At 39.9% G+C, this 22,227-nt stretch overlaps 1 protein-coding gene across 15 annotated transcripts in view; it reads left to right on the forward strand.

Annotated features, from left to right (window-relative positions):
• Positions 1-22,227, forward strand: part of PLCB4 (phospholipase C beta 4) — a 414,054-nt gene that overhangs the window by 304,822 nt on the left and 87,005 nt on the right. For 14 of the 15 annotated variants that reach the window (XR_012374116.1, XM_073878371.1, XM_073878370.1 and 11 more), the window contains 8 exons: positions 1,274-1,374; positions 2,054-2,111; positions 8,880-8,988; positions 13,128-13,338; positions 14,380-14,473; positions 16,551-16,630; positions 17,184-17,268; positions 20,013-20,103. Coding sequence is in view for 14 of the 15 variants with exons in the window: in XM_073878371.1 (XP_073734472.1) it covers positions 1,274-1,374; positions 2,054-2,111; positions 8,880-8,988; positions 13,128-13,338; positions 14,380-14,473; positions 16,551-16,630; positions 17,184-17,268; positions 20,013-20,103 (829 nt within the window). In the remaining variant the exon portion in view is untranslated. The remainder of the gene's footprint in view (positions 1-1,273; positions 1,375-2,053; positions 2,112-8,879; positions 8,989-13,127; positions 13,339-14,379; positions 14,474-16,550; positions 16,631-17,183; positions 17,269-20,012; positions 20,104-22,227) is intronic. The other variant, XM_073878382.1, reaches the window with a different exon arrangement.

Consider the following 22,227-nt stretch of genomic DNA (forward strand, 5'->3'; position numbering starts at 1 on the left):
TACAAGTAACTTTCCCTTCTGCCTGCCTGCCTGCCTGCCTTTTGTTTTCTGGGCATTTTAAACTAAACGTTTTCAAATTCAAATAGTGTACTTCAGAATGTTTTTATCAACTTTATTAAGAAAAGGAAATGACAGCCAGGCTCTTTTACACAGCCTGTGGAAAGCTTATTTTATTTTATTTTTTGAGAGAGAGAGTGGGGAGGGGGGTGGCATGCAGAGGGGAAGAGAGAGAGAATCTCAAGCAGGCTTCACGCCCAGCACAATGCCAGATGCCGGGCTCGATTCCAAGACCCTGAGATCATGATCTGGGCCCAAGTCAAGAGTCAGGTGCCCAAGGCGCCTGGGTGGCTCAGATGGTTAAGCATCTGCCTTCGGCTCAGGTCATTATCTGCAGGTCCTGGGATCAAGCCCCACGTTGGGCTCCCAGCCCAGCAGGGGGTCTGCTTCTCCCTCGCCCTCTGCCTCTCCCCCTGCTTGTGTGCACTCTCTTTCTCTCTCATGAATAAATAAAATCTTAAAAAAAAAAAGAGTCGATGCCCAACCGACTGAGCTGCCCACACGCCCCCGGAAAGCTTATTAGAGAAGCCCATCCACATTGCCTTGACCAAGCACAATGTCAGCCTGAATAATTGACTAATTATGACTTGAAGAACTCTTCAAGATGGCTGTGGAGTATTTTATAAAGCACCCCTCCCTCACAAGCCATTTGTGTTCCTGGCCCTTTGGATTTAGAATAATTGAAACTAATTTATTGACTGCAAGAAAGATTTTAGCCTGTTACTACTTTAACAAACCCAATTTGAAATACAAACTTCAGGATGAAAAGTAAAATTTTATATGGTTGTCCTGAGCCCCTTCATGTTGTCTTGTGAAAATTCATAAGATAAACATAAGTAAACACTCGGTTTGATTTATTCAGCATCCTTTAGGCAGGCACTTGCTTTTCTCCATCAAGGAGAGAAAGAGGAAGTGTTTCTTTATATTTGTTTTATGGGGTGTTTCCCAGAGCGAGCCCAGCTGTAGTCAGTTTTTGAACACACAAGTTATGGCTGCCCATGGTAACCAGAAACACCCATTTACACATGCCGGGTGCTGGCGGGACGGCCTGACCACAGCTGGGATTGGCTGTCTGGCTTCTCTCAGTAAGAATCAGAGATTGAGGCCCTGGGAATCCCAGGTGGTCATTGCTTTGCTTCATGATCCTATAGATAGATTCTTCCCCTCCAAGGAGAAAGATGTTGCATAAGTTATGACACTCTTTTGTTCTTTACAGAATGATGAAATTGAGCCTGCGGCATTTACTTATGAAAAGTTCTATGAACTGACACAAAAGATTTGTCCTCGGACAGATATAGAGGATCTTTTTAAAAAAATGTAAGTTCTACTTATGAAAAAATGTCACATTTTTGTCCCTTTAGATTTTTAAAACATTTTTTGTGGTAATGTTCTAATATAGTATGTTGAGAGTCTCTAGGATTATGTAGCTAGGTTTACATTTTCACCCCTTAGTTTATCGCTGTAAAAGTTCACTCTGAGTTTTTGAGAAACTTTTACAAAAGTTAATGGCAGCACCTGGAACGATTTTTCCCCCCTTGCATTGGCTTTACTAACTACCTACAATTTTAACCTGCTCCTTTAGGTATTAACCCATTATGTGAACTAACTAGATTTGGTTTGGAATGTTATTATGTTGTTGAAAAGTTCATTCATTCTAGTTACTTCAAATGGATGACTTACATGTTGTTTTTAAAATAAGGGTTTTCAATAATACTAAACAGAAGAATTGCAGACATTTTCTGTGAGCTAGTGGGAGTGTTTTCTTTCTCTTGTTGGGTTGTTGCTTTTTTTCTTTTTCTTTTTTCTTTTTCTTTTTCTTTCTTTTTTTTTTTTTTTTTTTGTCCTTACAACCAGTCTCTGGCCATTTTAAGAATGCACCACTACTTCAGGGTTAGAAATAAGTTTAGAATTATCATCAACAAATGTCAACATGTAAATCGTACCTACTGTAGCATCATATACAAAAACTTACTTTTTCTAATAAATTTCTTTTCAGCAATGGAGACAAAACTGATTATTTAACGGTAGACCAATTAGTGAGCTTTCTAAATGAAGTAAGCTTTTTCATACATTAACTCCATAAAGTCTGTGTGCAGTGGCTTGCCTCCTCCAATGTCCCCATTGCATGCCCGCATCATATGCCCTATTCGCTTTGCTTCTGACCTGCTGATCTTTCCATATGGCTTTCTTTACCAGGTGCAAAAATCAGCTGCTGCTTCTGGGTGTTCATGCACTTCCTACACGTTGGCTTTGCACACTGCTATTTTTTGTTGGTTTTCTTGCTGTGATGTATAGCTCTGGTTCTGTGTGTGCGTGTGAATTTTATAATATATTCATTTAATTAAATGTGTCTATGTTTTTGCAAGATGATACTTAAGGTACTTTTTTTTTCTCCTATTGATCTCATTAAATATAGAATGGATTGAAATTACCACACTATAGTTGGATTCTCCATTGCTAACTTTTTCTCATACCTTTGCATGGACTGGAAAGCTTTATTTTTGTCTTTTAATGGATTGCATGTAAGAACGATATGTAGGTTCAAAGAGATTATTTTGACAACGAGCACAACAGTGGAGTTCCTGGGTGAAAATATAGTACATATTAGGCCAATTAGATTGCAGGTCAAATTTTTAGATTTTATTTTTATAACACGCTTAGGGCTCATTTTAGAATATGATTCACTCAACAACCAACATTGGTTGACAACATTTGCTGAAGCACAAAAGAAAAATATTTTGGAACACGTAAAGATTGCAACTTTTGTTACAACTAAAATTAACTTTTTTTTTCTTTATAATGTACAAAAGAATATTCTGTTCAGTGAAACCCGTTGAAGCTCTTTCTCATCCAAAATGGAAAATATACTTTTTCTTCCTAGCACATTAATGGAATGGACAATATATTTTTGTTTCAAAACAATTTTTAATATAATTTAACCATTATACCATATAAAGAGAAAATATTTAAAGAGAGAGTATCATGCCAGACGTGAAGTATGGATCCAAAGAACAGGCAACAGGCAGACTGTGATTTGCCAGTTTGTGGAGACAAATCACATCTTTGCCTGTTAGGGCTCAGTGGCTCCCAGTTGGTAGGGTTGCCCCGACAGAACTATGATAACCAGAGCCTAAAAGCCCTTGTGCCAGGAAGAATAGCTACTCCATTTATCAGCACAGTTGCCTCCACTTTTAATAAGCCTTTCAGTGCAATACAGTATTTATTTTACTTGAAAACATTGCAAGTTTTTCCACCCCACTAGTTTTTGGTCATGCGAATACTATGTTTATAATCTTTACCCAGATATTATCCACATTCCTGTGCCACCGTTACTCAGAAGTTAAGTTGCCTTGCTTTGTTTCTTTTAACTCCTTCCCCCTCTTCTGCTTTATTTTTAAGATTTATTGTTTTATTTCCTTCAGCTTCTTCATGCACTTTGGGTCACTCCCACTCATCTTAAGTTTTGGTGAGATGGGCAGGAAAGTCTTGCTTTTGGTTAAAGAGGGAAGACCGTTGGGAGGCACGGAGAAAAGCTCTTATCATTGGTTTGCTACTTCCTAGAAACAAAGTCTCTTGTGCATTCTGAGATGAAGCTGGCGTCCAGGCATCTATGAAATATGACAGACACCTTACTCTGTGTGTCACCGTGACAATAAAGAAACAATTATGAAGTCTTGAGGATAGTGCGGTATTCATGGGGGGCTCTTTATCTCACATCTTTCCTTGTATGGGTTGTTTTTGTAAGCCTACCCAGTCATCACTTGTCATTTTTATAAGTCTAAGACATAACATTTAATTTTTAAAAGGTATGATCACCCATGCTTTCTGGCTCTGCCATCCAAATTCTTTCTTCAAATAGTATTTGACAAACTTTTATATATCACTATCACGGTGGCCAGTAGCACTCATTTATTTTTGTATTTTCTTCTGCTTCGCTTCTCATTCGTGGTAAGGAAGCACCTTTTGAGGTGGGACACATGGAATCCGTGTGATTCTTGATTTCTTTAGATCATAGAGACTACAAGATGGTTCAGGAAAGTGTACAGCCTTTGTTTCTAATCAAAGTGCCCAAATCTCGTCCTTTTCTCTCATAGCAAACTGAACTGGAAAAACTAGATAACAATCTGAATGTATCCTTGAAGAAGTTTGTCAAACTTAGAAAACATTCTGCCCGCTCCTTGTAACCTTCTTTTGAGTCCTATAGTGGCTCTTCTCCTCTCTCCAAAATTAGAAGCACCCTGTAGGCAGAACACCTTCAAAACCCATAATGAAAGGAGATAGCATTCATTCGAGAAGAAAGCAGGCATTGCAGTGTAAGAGTGTATGGCTCCAAAAGCTTAGATCTAAACGTTTTCAAAATGCCTTAGCTACATAGTGTCAACAAGCCAAAATTCAACACTGTGTTAGAAGCCCCAGATTATACAATAAGACAGGAAAAATAAAGAGTCTCATGAATACAAAAGGACAGAGTCCTACTCATCGTTTGAAGATGATGATTGAGTACCCTATCAAAAATTATCAGCTGAAAAACTCTTTAAATGAGAGTTCAGCAAAATAACCAGAGAAATGATTGACAAAGCAAAAAATCAGTAGACACATGTATACCAGCATTAACCAATTAGAATAAGTAATAGGGAAAAAAGTCATGCTGCCTCCCACCACTTTCCAGCTTGTAAATCCTTTTATTCCTTAGATGAAATTTTGTGTTTGGTGTACTCATGTCTATCTCCAGGAAGCTGGAATGAGAGGAGACTGGCCATTTACTATCTTGGTCACCATATAGGGGTTTGTACCACCTCCTCCCTATCCATGTCATCAACACTGACTAGCTTTTCACTAGTAGCTTTAGACCTGCTTCTCATCTGCTTCTCAGTCTCTCCTCAACGCGTGATCCATGGACCATCAGCAGCAGCATCCTGTGGGAGCTTGTTAGAAATACAGAATCTTGGGTCCCACCCCAGACCTACTGACTTGAAATCTGCATTTAACAACATCTGCAGGTGATTGGTCTGCACATTAAAGTTTGTGAAGCACTGTCCTAGTGGATTACTCCTGGATTCCTCCTTGGAAAGCTTAGTGTGGACGGGAATGCTTAGTGTGGATGAGAGTATCATATATCTTCTGTTATTCTCCATGATGGATTTAGTCATAGAAATCCACCACTCAGATCCTAAAATTTTGCCACAGCTATGCCTCTTGTTCCCATCAGTGGACCAAGAGAAACTTTTCTTCTTCCTGTTTTCTGAAAATAAACCAGAGTCCGGGAGAGCCAGTAGTGGTACCCACTGGGAGCTGCCATGTGGTTAGCTACTGCTTCCAACTCCGTTCTCTGTCTGTGGTGGGGCTAATTAATGTCCCTGGGCTTTAGTTAATTTCATCTATCTTTCCACATTTCCAATGAGAAGCCAAATTGATTTCAGTTTTACCTTTATTCTCTCACAAAGATTTAGATAACTGAGGGGGAGGGCCTACAGAATCAGGAGATGCGTGGAGGGCTGGAGAGAGAGATCAAGATGAGAGAAAGAGGGAAAAGGTCGTAGATGACCACAATTTTCCAGAATTAGCTTTATTTTCTTGTTGCCAGTGATCTCTCCACCTGCTTCACACACATTATATGATCATGTTAGGGCTAGACCTGTTTATTTTGCAGTTGTGTAGGAAAGGGCCCGTGATCGCTTTCCATTATAGTGTCTTTATTGTTTAATACGGAAAGAGAAAGACGTCTTTAGTCTTACGGGTAAGCCTTACTCTTGCAAATCATTCCTTTATCTTCTTTATATCTCTTCTGAATACTTTTTTTCAACATCTCTCTCTCTCAGTGCTGCTTGGGTTAAAACCAATTGCTACTTTTTCTCAGTAAGAGTTAGGGAATAATAATGGAGCAATGACCACTGTCTCCTCATGCACAAGGGCATGGTTCTGTGACCTATTTTTGGAAGCTGGTTAGATCTCACTTTACAAAGCTCTGGATGTCCAGAGGTGATTGTCATAGGCACATTGCTTCCTCAGATCCCCACGGAAAACCAGCGATCCCTCAGAGTTGTGAAACATTTGCCCCTCTGTGCTTACATCTGTGTAGGATTCTTCTGCAACCTTATTACGCTGGTCACCTGGAAGTGATCTTTTTCCTCTTTGTTGTTTCATATAAAAATTATAGTTTTGTGACTCTGATGCAAATCTTATTATCTGCTTCCTTGCCTTCGGACTATCCAGAGTGCACCATGCTTCCTTTCTGAAACATGAAAGTTTTAGTGAAGCAAAGGCTATGTTATCTGGTGGAGTGATGCAAAGGCAAAGTCTGCTTTTAATGCTTATTTGCTGCACATGTACAATTAGGGGATTATGATGCATCCATTTTTGGGCTTGGTTTTCCTGGCTTTTGTTTCTTAAAGGCAGGATGTTCTAGTAACTGTTGTGCCCTGGGACTAAATTTTAATGGGCTTTAATTAGGAGGACATCTCAAACATTTAGCATTCTGTCCTTCCAGGACTTAGGTTTTTAGGTTGATTTGTTTTTTATATAAGTGATAATACAAGTATGTTAAAATGCATACTTTTACATGTTAGAGCAGTGTTACTTAAACTTGAGTCACCTGGAAAGCTTTTCAAAACACAGATTCATGGGTTCCACCCCAGAGAATCAGATCTGATAGGTTTTTGGTGGGGCCTGAGAATCTGCATTTTAACTCCCAGGTGCGGGAGATGCTGTGCCTCCATCAACAGATCACATTATAAGTCACACCAGGCTCACATGCATAGGTATGCATATAAAGAGCACATAGGAGCGTCTGGGTTCCCCCTCCTTTACCTAATTTAATCTCTTCTCTCCCCTGCAGCTTAATCTCTTCTTTTTAATTCATATGGATTTACCCCATCATCTCCATGAGCCCAGAATTCTTAACAATGAGCATATCTTTAAATCAAAAAGCCTACTTTTAATAAGGAAGTGAAATATAGTGGCCAACTGTGAAAATAACTGCAATGGCGTCCAAAAAGGACCTTTTCCTCCTATATCCATCTTCTTCCGTGATAGTATTTTACGGAGACGGGGGAGGAAATGTGCCTAGAAAGAGTTTTCTGTTCATTGATTTGTTTTTAAAACGATGCCTTCTCACCAGAGGCGTGGTGCTTGTCATGCCCTTGAATAGCAGTCTCTAGGGTTGCATGATGCCCATCCATTTCATAAATAAGATTGTAGCATGCCTTCATGTGCCTGGCCTTCCATGGTCCACCTCACAGTTTCTCTCTGCATACCCCATGAGTTTTGTTTTTTATGGTTTCAAGGCCTGTTGTTAATATAACAGTTTCTGCTCTTGCACATGCATGGACGTGAGCTGTTGTGAGCTGTAAATTCTTAGATTACAACAGAAGCATGCTTCATTGGGATAAACTGACCAAAAGATACTGATTCCTTATGAGTTAACACTCTTACCTGGGCGAGGAGGTGGGAGGGCCAGAATAGGCTAGGCCACAAGTGCTTGAGGAAATTACATTGTGCGTGTTGCGTTGGCCAAAGGCATTCATTCTGTGTTACCCACTTCTCAGACTTTCATCTCAAAACAAATGGGGGAAGGGAAATCCATATGAACCTTTAACAGTTGTTTCTCAAACAACTTCTCACTGCTGTTTTTCGATGTCTGTGCATATATTTGGGTAAAGAGTTGCCGCCAAGGTTCTACCCATTGACCAGGTTTTGCTCACATCTGCTTCTCTGCCATGATTTCCATAGAAGTTATAGATTTGATGAATGACCAGGGTCCAATTCACGATGAACATTAAGGAAGTTTCATGGACCCACTCCCTCCAGATATAGACACACAGACACACACACACGCAGAGACACACATAACACACACACATACAGAAGATTGTAGCTGAGTCAGTAAATTGGAGTTTTTTCACCACTGCTGTGAAGTTTGGATGACAGAACTGCAGAAATAGCATCGTTCCTGGTGCCTCCTGGAGTACCATGAGCATCCAGGTGCTGATTTTTAAAGACTGGCATCACCAGCTTCCTAAGTGCCTTAATCATTCATGGACTCCCCTTGCCCAGAGAATTTCCTCAGGGCACACCCAGTTCTAGTTCATAGTGAAAAAGACTTTCTGAACTACTGATAATTCAAATACAAATTTTCATATTGTCAGTAATTGATACATATCCTTGTGCCGATTAATTATCATTATCATGGCGGATTTGATAAATATTTACTCGAGAAAGTGAAGTTTGCAGACTGCCCAAGAAATCTTTTCTTTATATAAAAAAATATAGATAATGAAAATGAAATGATGTTTGCCTGTTTTAACCTCAGGGATTTTTGTTGTTGTTGTTGTTACTATTGTTTTTCTTTTTTGGCACCTAAGTTAGTATATTAACTATTTGAGTTATTTGGGTTTTTTGGAGGGTTTTTCTTAGTTTTTGCTTTTGTTTTTCCTTTTTTTTTTTCCCCAAAGATTTTTGACCTCACTTTTTATAGATATTTATGCCAAATCTCTCACCTGGGGTATGGGAACTAGAAGACAGTACAATTGACATGCACACCATTTTATGTATCCTTTAGCTTTTGAGGGGAAAAAAAAATATATATATATATATATTCTGTATTCTCTTTCTAGTTCAGTGAGGGAAACCAAAGCATTCCCAAAGTTGGACTTTTTTGAAGTATATTTTAGGGAGAAAGACAGTAGGACAGTGAAATCCTATCTTTGTAACTGTAAATGTGATATTCTCAATATATCTTATTTTAGAAATTATGTACTTTAGTGATGTGTAATGCCCCAAGGGTGAGAAATGTCAACCTAAATGGGGTTATTTTCTCATCATAGCATCAGCGAGACCCTCGACTGAATGAAATTTTATTCCCATTTTATGATGCTAAAAGGGCAATGCAGATCATCGAGATGTATGAGCCTGATGAAGACTTGAAGCAAAAAGGTAATAAAAGTGAAAAAAGATAATTTTCTTTATTAAAGAGAAAGCAAGACTATGTGCAACTTTAAACATTCTTGGATTTTTAGTTAAAGACATCTTTAAATGCTTTGGAGCTCCCTAGAGCCAAGGATTTTTAATGGACTGATTTTTTTTTCCTGTTCTAAGTATAAATTTTACCTTACATCAGAATTTGCCCATGCTGCCTGAGGTATAATGTAAATTTACTACATTATTAAACACATGGTAGTGATATTTTCCCTGTTGTACTCTCTTATATTCGATCTTTAGTATTGCCTAATGCTCAAACTGCAAAAATGCCCATACAGTGTCTATTTGCAATCTTGGAAGGAATTTCACGTCTTATAAAAATTTATACCTTCTTTTTCTCCCTTTTGTTTTGCCAAGCCATGTAAATTTTAATACATGATTTGATGAGCCTTCCCATCATTAGACCTCTGTTATGTAATACAAATGCAACTGATAGGAAATTAAATGGTCAGGAATCAATTTAGCAAATTATTGGGGTTTCTGAACATTTCCTTCTTTCAATGAAACATTGGAAACAGTGTGCTGTCGATTCCAATATTTGACAAAGAAAAGGCATGGAGAGGAAACTGAAGATCAGTCTCATAGCAGTGGGAGGCTCCTGCAAAGGATGGGAGAGGTGACGCTACCATAATTGGACAGGAAGTCCTGAGACAAGAGCTACCTGACCTCCAGCCTCAGCCTTGTGGTCTCAGTGGAGAGTTGAAGGGAGATTCAGGTTCAAGTTCTATCTCTCCAGTGTGCCCCTGGGCATTAGGGCCTCCAGTTTCTGAGTTCTTTTTGCTTTCTATCTCAGTGAATGTGACTGAAAGGTTTATTTAATCTCTGGACCCACATAGAACCCGTGTATATGCATGCTGGCCCGCCACAACACATGACCCACCCCTGATATTTTTCCAAGTCAAATAGACATACACTTACACTTCCTGCTAGGTCCCCGAATACCTCCTTTCAGCAAGAGTGCTTCCTTATTTACCTTTCTACCAACACTCTGAGTATTACTATTTATTCTCCGTTGCATGGAATTAAAGTGAAGGGAAGGGTGGCTTGATAGATAATATAGCACTTCGCAGTATTTGATTGGATTCTTGTTGCTCCCCTGTCGCTGTGTGACCTTGATCAAGGGACTCTATTCCTGGGCCTCGGTTCCCCTGCTTATAACTTGGTAGAGACCTTACAGTCATTCAACTAGTATTTCGCTCCCCTACTTTCATTTCTTAAAGTTTATAGAGGGCTGACTGGGTGCCAAGCACTGTGCCAGATGTTGGGGATTCAAAAGCAAGTAAGGCAGTTGTGATCTGTTGAAGGACAAGGCTCAGCAGTTCCTTGGCAGTATGATGTGTTAGGATAGAGGTGTCTCTCTCATTATTTCCAAAGTCCTTCCAGGTCCTAAAGTCTATGAAATTACATTGACACATATAAAAATCATAGCTTCACCATTTCACAAATGACAGAAATTTTAAAGTCTGCCATTCTTAAGTATGGGTGAGAATGTGGTGCAAAAGGCGTTATAAACTTCTGGGAAAAGCATAAATTGGTACAACCACCTTTTCTAATATTTTGGCAATAATTGGTAGAGTGGAACATATGCCCTTCCTACAGCCCAGGCTTTCCACATCCAGGTGTGTAGGTAGCATCTCCCATCTCATTCCCAGCTCTGGATGTCAGAGGAAGTGCCCTCACCCAAGTCAGTGCTTCTACATTTCTTTCTACACACGACTTTCAAATTCTCCACTCCTACCCTCTAATTTCCACTACAGACCTGCGGTAGAATTCTCCATTTGGATACTGAATGGGCATTTCGAATGTATATGTACAACATGTTTTGATTTTCCCTGCCCGCAGGCCTGTCCCCTTCTCAGCCTGGAAAATGGTACCATGATTCACCCAGATTTTCAAGCCAAAACTCTTGGAATCTTCCTTGACTTGCTTTCGTTCTTTCACATCACTTCTGATCCATCAGCAAAACCTACCAGATCTGTCGTCAGAATAAGTCCTGAATAAATCACTTCTCACCGTCTCTACATTCATCAGACTCGCCAGGCCTACATCATGTCTTCCTGGACGATGCCAGTTGACTTTTAACTAGTTGTCTTCTTTCTACTCAGTGCCCTATGGTTTATGCTCCACACAGCAGCCAGACTAAACCTTTAAAAACTAAATCTAATCATGTGATTCCACTCTTCGGAACCCTCCAAAGGCTTCCCAACACATTGAGAGTAAAATCCACAGTATCTAGCAAAGACTTCAGTCTAACTGATGTAGCTTTTGGCTTCCTCTCCAGCCTCATTTCTAACTACCTTTCCCCTTAGTCACACACTCCTGCATCAAGGTCTTTGCACTTGCTGATCCTTCTACCTGGGATGATTCCCCAGATTGCATGTGGCTTGCTCCCTATTTGTGAATGTAACCTCCTCGGAAGGGCTTTTGCTGGCCACGTATCGAACACAGCATCCTGGTCATCCTTGATTGCCTTCATTCCCTGCTTTCTATTTCCTTCTAGCACTTGTGTGATATTACATTATACTTATATTTATTTGCTAATTTATTTGTTCTCTTTCCCATAATACGTTTCGTGAAGGCTGGGCATGTCTGTTTCTCCCATCACTCCATCTGTCCCGGTGCCTTAAAAAGTACTTGCTCTTAGAACGGATGTGTGTGCCCAAGGAGATAGGTACACAGATTTTTATTGTAGTATGTTTATTTAGAATTAGAAATTACCTAAATACCCGTCAACAGAATCATGGACAATAAATGGGTATATTCATACATGGATCTACTCTACATTCTACAGTCCTACGTACTACCACTACACATACTATTGTACATTATTCAGGGAAAAGTAAATGACCAAAAGCTATTTATACGAACTGAGTAAGTTCTAAGAAAATGTAAAAATAGCAAGTTGCATATGCAAATAGTGGAATGTCTTTTATATAAGCTTTTAAATACAACTACCTATTTGATTAAAGGTGTATGTAGTAGAGTTACAAAGCTGTTTTGAGAATGTTCAGTACAAAAAGTTGGGAGTGGTTGTCTAAAAGGGAGTAGAAAGAGGGACTGCATGCAGCAGGATGGAGGGAGGGTGGGAGAACAGGGTGCTGCAAAGGCATCTGTAATTATGTATTCCTCTGAAAAATGTAAAATAAGGTAAAATGTTACAAAACTGTGGTGTGGGCCCGTAGTTATTTATTATGCTATCATCTGTACTTTTTTTATAAGCTTTAAACCAGTTCATAACTTGCCAATGCTTAAATAAAAACAAAAAGCTGAGATGGGCAATGGTTGACAGGGTAAGAGATGTAGAAATGTTGATCACTTCTGAGACCGCAGGGGACTTGCCCTATATCAGAAAGGACTGACCGAAATGAACAGTGACTCTTGGAGCCACATTTCAGTGATGACTGAATACTCTTCTCACCAGTCCCACACCCTGGTTCATAGATAAAAGAGGAGAAATGAATTGTTGAAACCCAGAGAGGCTGTTCCTCCCTTCTCTGATCCAGTGAGAACAGTAGTGCCCTACAGTTGTAGGTTTTCCACTTGAGCCCAACGTGGGGCTTGAACTCACAACCCTGAGATCAAGACCTGAGCTGAGATCAAGAATCAAACGCTTAACCAACTAAGCCACCCAGGCACCCCTGTTTTCCACTATTTTAAGAGCCCCTCTCGTATGTATTCTTCTTTACCATTCGTGACAGTCCTGGAAAGCAGATGTGGCCAGGATTTCCCCCCATTTGACATAAGAGGAGGTTGAGACCCAAGAACATAAGGAGTGAGTGGTAGAAATGGAACTGATGAAGGTCCCCTTGACCCCTGGTCACCACGGCTCCTGGGGCTGCACTTCTGAGCTCAGGGAATTGTGTGCTTCTGCCGTCCTACTTACAAAAGCAGAACACCACCTGTCTTTTGAAATGCATTAGGTTCCTTGTAATGTGCAGCTCTTATTTTGTTCAGGTTCTGAAGGATGAAGGTCCTTGGGAACCAGAATGAGAAGTTTTTACTCCTAATTAAGTTGCCTCAACTTTCAAGAAGAAAAATGTGAGAGGTGTGTCTTCTGAGCCACATGTCTACTAGCTGTTCTTTTTTTCCCCTAGGCCTCATATCAAGTGATGGGTTTTGCAGATATCTGATGTCAGATGAAAATGCCCCAGTCTTCCTGGATCGTTTAGAACTTTACCAAGAAATGGACCATCCTCTGGCCCACTACTTCATCAGTTCTTCCCATAATACCTATCTCACGGGCCGACAGTTTGGCGGGAAATCTTCAGTAGAAATGTACAGACAGGTTCTCCTGGCTGGTTGCAGGTCAGAAACTCAGGACAGCTTTTTTTTTTTTTTTTTTTTTTTAATGATGCCCTTCAATTTAATTGACTTTTCTCTAAAAAAAAAAAAAAATAGGACGCAGTATTCAGAATGAAAAGGACCTTTTTCTTTCTCTTTAATTGATTATCCTGGTCATATAACCTTGAAAAAGAACAGAAAATCTCTGCTCCAGAAAGTTCTAGAATCCTCCTTTGGGCCAAGAGACATTTTTTACTGTAAATTTTAATTATCCCCCCTTTTGATCAAAATTGCAAAAAAAAATTTTTTTTCAAGAAGTCATGCTAAATTTCTTATTGGTCTGAAACATTTGCAAATTTAGCTCTACTTAATGTTAAAAGTTCTAAAATGTCATTCTCTGAGAATAAAGATTATTGAAAATGGTTTTTCTTCTATGGAAATAGGCAAATACTTGAGGTTTAAAATATGGAAAAATGCTGAAAGTGAAAAATAAGAAATGTAGTTACATTATGATATTTTTTCTTGGTTATCAATAACCATGCCTTATTTTTTAATAACTCACTGTTTTTTGTGTATGGAGAGACACTAAGGAAATGACATCACTACTTCTGTCTCTGAATATTTGATACAATGAGAACATGTTCTTTTATGGCCAAAGTTACATCATTTCACCGAATAAAATTTTAAAAATTGTTCAACATCATCTAAAACCCAGCCCGTATTCAGATGTTCCCAGTTGTCCCCAGATTGTCCTTCATTGTGCCTTTGTCATATATATGGTGAGAGTATCATGAGTATATACTGAATTTCATCCAGAACTTCACTGGTGGTTGTATCTCCTAAGTCTGTCTTAATCTCTGACAGTTCCTTTTTGATGACACCAGCGTGATAAAGAATATAATGTGATTTTGGCCTGCATACTCCATGAAATAATCATGTTATTTAACTCAGTCCATGTTCTACTTCTATAAGAAAACAACTTATTTTGATGTCTCTTCTTTTAATTTGCACACACATACTATTTTATTGTAAGGGTTCAATATTGTAATTTCACTGTGTGCCTAGATGTGTTGAACTTGACTGTTGGGACGGAAAAGGTGAAGACCAAGAACCAATAATAACTCATGGGAAAGCAATGTGTACAGATATCCTTTTTAAGGTAAGTTTCAAAATAGCCATAGTCTTTTCCAAACTATTGTAGAGATAGATGGAGTGGAGAAAACAAATGATTCATTTTCTCAAGTGTTTTGCCTTCATATTCCTTTCCTCCAGTTTTGAAGAGAAAGTCAAGAAAACTGTTTTCTCCACTTCATCGCACCACCTTTTTCTAACTTTGCTGCTTTCAAATGGTGACAGCACCATATAATGAGGTTTCTCTGCCAGAGTCCCCAGACTCTAATTACTTTAAAAACAGTCTTCTGTTTTCTTGCTTACTTTACATTCTTTCTGAAGGACTTCAAATGGGCCTAAAACATAAATAGAATACATAAAATAAAATCGATTATAAATAGTGCCTGTAAGAGCAAGAAGCTAAGTGAGTGAGGTGAGAGTTTATGAATCCTCCATAAGAAGTCCTATAAACTGCCAAGCCATGCCACAAATGGGCTCCAAACTTTCTAGAATTCAGTGCAAGGAGAGAAACATGATGATTCACAAGATTTGTAAACTAGAAACAGAGCCATTGGTCCAAAGAAGCATAGTTTTTCCTGGTCCGGATGCCAGAGATAAGACTCTTCCCCAAGGACCCTCAAAGAGAGGCATCTACAGTTTTACAAACAGGCCTTTCAGTAATGGCCTTTTGGTGATCTCTATGTACAGTTTGAAGGTTAGTTTCTTACAACACTCTTCAATATGCTCCAATGATAGCCTGCCAAAAGACAAGTCAAAAAATGAAATTCTGTGGTTGGCCAATATTCAGGTACATCTGTCTCTGTCAGTTTGGTGCAACTTGGAATAGTTATTGCAACATCTGGAGCAGTGGTTCTCAACCCTGCCTACATGTGGCAAATCACCAGAGGTATTTGTACAAACAGATGCCTAGGCCCTTTACCCATAACACTCCATGCACATACCATTTCTCTTAGCCAGATGTTGGTGAATTTTGAGCAGCAGTGAATTCAAGATTATGTTCCCTGAAAAGGAATTATACTCCCTGAGAAGTATCAAGAATATATTCAAGTGGGAAGCCATGAGTTTGCACAGCCAACCAAACTGACAGGAAGGGTTGTCCTCTTTAGAGAATTAAGGAGCCTAATAAGGAGGCTTAGCTGAAAAGAAGGCTATTTCTTCTCAGTTCAGAGGTGAGCAAAGGAGAACCCATGGGCAGAGCCAAAATTTTCCTCAAGGACTAATTTTTGATCAACTCAAGTGGACAATCAAGGTTACAGGAGTTTTCACCTGTGAAGAAGCTTTAAGCAAGAATAAACCATAAGGATGCTCACTAAAATACTCCAGGATTATCTAACCCAAGGCATTAGATGGGTTTCAAATGGACTTCCCTAGATTACTGTAAAATTTTTTCCAATTTAACTGAATTTTTCCTGTGGTTAACGATAAGCCAGTAAGAATTTGGGGATTTTTATCAAATATGATGCTGTGGTTGTAGAAACATTGGTTTGAAACCATGCTTTCTAAAGCTAAGCAGAGAGCAAGGCCAGCCATCTGTGGGAAGGACATGCTCAGCTCATTCAAAGGTTTCAAATGACTGAGCTTCCAGGTCAGAGAGAGGCATCCAGAACACCTCCTGTTTCACCTCACATGTTGCTTGATCAAGGAGAGCACCCTCCCTCGTCACCTCCTCCCCCCCCATTTTCATCAGGCTAATAAGAAACAAGGGATGTTGCAAATGTCACAGGACTCTTCATCGAATTAATGAAACGTAGCCAAAACCTCACCTGCTCTTCAGCAAGAAAGATGAGCTCTGAACCTGTCTTGTCAGGTAATTGAGCAAGGAACCAGCATGCCATTGAGATGAAATTTCTTGCCAGTTAATGGTGCCATAATGTTGGAGAAGCCACAGTTAGCTTTGAAATAAATTGTCGTTAACCATTAGTTGCACTTGGGTCTAATCACAAGGAGACTCCACCTGTAAAGGTGTCAAGGTGAATGGGTTCTCCAGGTCTTAATTGCCAGAACTGACTTTTGGAAGAGCTGAAATTAATAGTCTCTGAATGGTTTCAGGTACCTTAATTTATTTTTTTGCTTTTCTCTCTCATTAACACTTTTTATCTTTAAAGGATGTTATTCAAGCCATCAAGGAAACTGCATTTGTCACATCCGAATATCCTGTAATTCTCTCCTTTGAAAATCACTGCAGGTATAATGATGCTTTCTACTCAAAGTATCTACTACTCAATCCCCACTGCTGTACATCTTTTTAAATAGCTGAATAGTTTTGGGAAGTGGTAAGGACACGGTCTTATGCAAAAAAAAAAAAAAAAAAAGAGGGAGAAAAAAAACCCCAAACCACTACCCCCACCACCACCTCCCAAAAAAATACAAAGGGAAAAAACAAGTCATCTTGATGTGTTTTAGAGATGCTTCCTCTAAAAGGTGAGAGATCAGGACACCTTGCTCAAAGTTCCACTGAGTTGGAAGATTTGGCAATGGATTTGAAAGCAGACTTGATGAACTTGAAAGCCATTTTTTTATTCTGTTTGCCAGCTCTTATTTTGGGGGAGCCAAATCTACTTTTGAAACTATACACGTTAAAGTCTGTGGTATGTAACCGAGCATCTCACTTAGCATCAAGAGGACAAGCGTGGATTTTGCAGAGTGGGAGTTTTTAATCACCTAGGAATGGATGTTTCTTATTCTTGGATGGTTAATGGATGTTTGAATTTATAAATGCCAGTGTTCTCTCTCTCCAGCAAATATCAACAGTACAAGATGTCCAAATATTGCGAAGATCTATTTGGGGATCTCCTGTTGAAACAAGCACTTGAATCACATCCAGTATGTATTTTTAGCAAACCATATTTCTAACCTGAATGGATTTGTTTTGAAATTCATTTCTAAAGGGTCAAGTAGTGCTAGAGGACTAAAGATCTTCATATTTACTTAAATTCATTGGTATGGAAAGCTTTTGCACTTCAGACAGATGTGTAGAGAGACATAAAATAAACATCTGGTTCAATTTAATTTAGAAGGTCTCGAGGTCTTTTATGGTTTTTGAGATTTCTGTTGTAAAGTTTTATAACATGCCCAGGGGCCAGGGGTCTATACTCAGCATTTGTTCTCAACTTGGTTGTATGATAGAATCATCTAGAAGGACTATTAAAAATACCTTTGCCAGGGCCCCACTCAGAGATTCTGAGTTAATTGATCTGGGTAAGGCCTGAGTGTGGTGTTTTTAAAAAACCCTCCAGGTGAATCCAATGTGCACGTAGGGTTCAGCACCCATGGGAGCCCATTGCTCTTAGAAGTCCCCTAAACTGAAGTCACAAGCGTCTGAAGTTCAAGCTCCCACCTCCAAAACAAATATTTGGGGGGGTGCCTGGGTGGCTCAGTCGGTTGAGGGTCCGACTCTTGGTTTTGGCTCAGGTCATGATCTCGGGGTCATGAGATAGAGCCCCACGTTGGCCTCCACACTCAGCGCAGAGTCTGCCTGAGAGCTTCCCCCGCTTCCCCTCTGCTCCTCCCCCGACTTGTATGTGCACCTGTATGCGTGCTGTCTCACTCTCTCTTTCTAAGAAAAAAAAAAATTTTAAAAAAAAAAAAAAAAAACAAATACTTGGAAAGTTATACATCCATTTTTTTTGAGCTTAATTTTTACACCCGCAAATTGCTTCATAAAGCAAAGAACTTTTAACCTGTGGCCCATAGATAGGCTTTGTGAGGTCTGTGACCTCATTCTAATTGCGTACAATTTTTTTGGGGGGGTATATAATTATTCCAGAGAGTTCATCACATTTTTGCAAGGATCCATAACCTCCAAGTGGTGAAGATCCACTGTGCCAAGATGTTATGAGTAGTAAAAGAACTAACGGGATTAAGTATAAAGTACTTTGCGGTAGTAAAAAAAAAAAAAAAAAAAAAAAAAAAACCTGGAAAAAATCTAGGACACAGGGATATTTGCATCCTTTGCACCCACCCCCCAGTTGTCTTCAGCCTATGGACGCCGTGCTGCAGGCTCCCTGCCCCTGTCGGCACAGCATCCCCTGTTTTCCCTGCACGCTGGCCTGACTTTCGGCTGCCAGTGCCTGCAGCTTTTCCTGTGAGGTGGGGTGCCCTGGTCCCCGGAGCCTGCTCTGCCCATATGCGAAAGACAGGCCAGAAGTGCCAGAGAGCTCACACCCCTCCCCCTGGGCCCCCTCACTCGGCAGGAGGAACAGCTCCAGAGCAGTCAGGCTCCACAGCAGGACCACATGCCTGCCCCCTCGGGGATAGCCTGTCTGGTAACACCCCCTTGGGCTTGGCTGCTTGCCACCTTTTTCTCACTTTCCCACCCCCTGTTGGACATTCCTGAGGCTGCTGCCCAAATAGACTATGGGGCTATTCACATCCTTGTCTTAGAGACTGATTCTGAGGGAACCCAAACTAAGGAACAGCCCTGATTTTTTAATTTTAGTTTTACTTAGGCCCTCTGTTTACTTTTCCGATTGGGCTAAGGTGCTTGCTTCTGTGGAAAGACCACTGTATGTTTCGTAGAGTGATATGCACGTACGTGATAAGTGTTGTGGGGAGCGTAGATGAATGCACATGGGAGTTAGACCTCCCTGAAGTGAAAAGCTTTCAGTCATGAGGGGGCTGTGGGGGAGACACAGAACACACGGGTAAAACTATACAAAGGAAGATGGCCTGTGACCTGTGAATACTTACTGGAGATACCCAGGTTCAAGAGAGATCACTGGGGAATGAACCAGTGACAGCAGGCTTTGGACGGAAGCAGAATTTTGGCAAAGAGCTTTGTTTGAGGCAACACAGACATAGGAATGCACAGTGCTTTGCATGTAATAAGTAGTAAAGGATTACTTTTGGGAAAAAATGAATGGATGCATGGAAAAGATGGGTGGGTGGTTGGGTGGGTAGGTGCATACGTGGATGCATGGGAGAATGGGGGATGGGTGGCTAGATATAGCACAGTTGTATGGGTCAGAGGCATAGAAGAAAGGACTTCGCCTTTGCAGACAAATCCAAGCAAACGAAACCGCAGTAGAGGTCAGGTTTCAGTAATTGACCACTCCCTTCTTGATTCTCTTTTTGAACCTACAAAACCACAATCCCAAGTATTGGCGTTACATCAGCCTACTGAGTAAACAGGCTTCCTAATACAGCCTAACCCTTGGGGGGATCAGGGAGCCTTCGACTTCTGCCTAGGAAAGCAGTTCGGACCCCAGCTATCACAATGACCCCTTGTACTTTATCCGATATATAAAAGGAGCAAGGTGTGAGGTGGGATGCTCAACTCCTGAAGTTGAGCAGGAGCCCTCCCCCAGCAGCACCCCAGGTCAAACCCGGCTCCCTCTGGGGAAGGTGGAGTGGCTCTACATAGCTCTGGGAGACTGTGGATGTCAAGTTTGCAGTCTAAGACAGTTGCGTTCAGTAGGCTGATTGGGGTTGGGGAATGAAAACATAAAACTGTGCGGACTGCCATCTAGTGGATGTTGGGCTGTATAACAGGCCTCCGTGCTCACTCTGGGCTGGGAATGAAACTGAAGAACCACATCATTAATTCAGCCTTTTCTGTTTATCTCTAGCTTGAACCAGGCAGGCCCTTACCATCCCCCAATGACCTTAAAAGAAAAATACTCATCAAAAATAAACGGCTGAAACCTGAGGTTGAAAAAAGTAAGTCAAAGACACACACCAATGATGAAGCACACACTCATTGTGTGTTTGGACAATTCAGCTGTCTAAAATGAAATCTATTTTAAAACCACTGATTTGGGGGAGGACGGGAGCATAGCAGTGTTGCATATACTTTTCAGAGTGAAGTGGCCACATTGACATTTAAGTGTAGGTTCTTGCAGTGGGAAAAACATATTCATATATTCATAGGATACAGGACTTGGAATGATCCCAAGGCAAAATGAGAAGAAAGTGAAAGAGGCATTATAGAATTTATCAAGATAGAAGGAACCAGCGTTTTATCATTTAGTATGCTTTAAAGTCCTCTTAAAAGCTTTCCCTTTGCAGTTTGCCTCTGTGAGATATACATATCTAGGGGTCCTAGGTGAATGTGTGAATGTGTATATGTGTGGAGAGAGAGAAATGATTTTATATTTCCCCTGTATTTTCCCTGGAGATTTTCTTTGAAAATATTTCCTTTCGGCCAATCTCTTAATTCAGTGAATTGGTAGCATTAAATATTGGTATGATTACATTGTGTTTTTACCCTAGGTATTCTAAGTTTTATTTTTTTTTAATTTAAATTCAATTAATTAACATATAGTATATTATTAGTTTCAGAGGTAGAGTTCAGTGAGGCATCAGTCTTATATAACAACCGGTGCTCATCACATCACGCGCCCTCCTTAACGTCCATCACCCAGTTACCCCATCCCCCCACACCTCTCCCCTCCAGCAACCCTCAGTTTGTTTCCTATGATTAAGAGTCTCTTATGGTTTGCCTCCCTCTCTGATTTCGTCTTGTTCTATTTTTCCCTCCCTTCCCCTATACTCCTCTGTTATGTTTCTTAAATTCCACATATCGGTGAGATCATAGGATAATTACCCTTCTCTGACTGATTTCACTTAGCATAATACACTCTAGTTCCATGCACTCGCACATGGCAAGGTTTCATCTGAGTAATATTCCATTGTGTGTGTGTATATGTGTATATGTATATACTGCATCTTTAAGTTTTAAATTATAGTAATTATTATTTATTACAGAAGCAATACCATAGGAAAATGAAAACAACAAAGAAAAATATAAGAAAATAATAAAATAGCACTGAGTTATATATTTTACACATAGATACATGTACTATAGCTATATGTTTAGACATACATTTTTGATAAAACTGGGATCATGTTAAATATACTGATTTTTTTATTATCTTTAATTCAACCAATTGAATATACTTACATTCCTACTATGGTTACTGTTACTACATACTAACTTTTAATGTATGAAACACTGCAAAATTTATTATGTGGGATATGCTACCATTTAACCGGTCCCAAATTGATGGATTTTCATTTTACTGTAAAAACAGTGATAGACCTGTGTCAGTGTTCGTTTTATACATTTGCGCAGCTTCTCCTTGGAATCAGTTGGTGCAATTCAAGCTGGTTGGCCAAAGCATGTATACATTTTATATTGCGATGCATCTTGTTATACTGTCTTTCAGAAAAATTGTACCAATTTACACTCTCACCAAAATACAGGAGAATGCCTGTTTCCCAGTGATATTCTTATTGCTGGCACTTGGCCATCTTGTATGTGTGTGTGTCCGACTGGTAGAAGGAAAACGAGACTGTAGTTTTTTGATAGTTATGTTTTTAGTAAGTAGTTCCTTGATATATCAGTATCGATAAAGTGCTTCTATATGTTTTTCCATTTTCAGAATTCTTTCGTCTATCTTACTGATGAATAAGAGCTTTCTATACGTGAGGAGAATAATCTCGGGTCTATCAGTCACAGACATTTTTTTCCTGAAGTTGTGTCAGTCTCCAGTGTGCATGTCTCTTTTCCATCACTTTTATATCATTGGTCTCCAAACCATGGGCTTCTGTCGCCAAGCCTTAAATCCTTTTCAGTGACTGAGCCTTCCTCTCAAACTTAGGACCAGAATTTTGGGCATTTCACCCACACTCCCATAGTTCCTTCATCAAGTGTAGACAATGTGATGGTTGCACGTCCCGTGAGAAGTCCAGCCAGCAGGTCCGGGTGAGACAGTGGCCTTAGGAACATAGCCACTAGGAACTTAGACAATACATTCCCTTCTCAGTGTTGATCTTAGGATT

This window comes from Callorhinus ursinus, unplaced genomic scaffold (genome assembly GCF_003265705.2).
Source record: "Callorhinus ursinus isolate GAN/ISIS: 27379988/994484 unplaced genomic scaffold, GSC_fseal_2.0 scaffold29, whole genome shotgun sequence".
Taxonomy (NCBI): domain Eukaryota; kingdom Metazoa; phylum Chordata; class Mammalia; order Carnivora; family Otariidae; genus Callorhinus; species Callorhinus ursinus.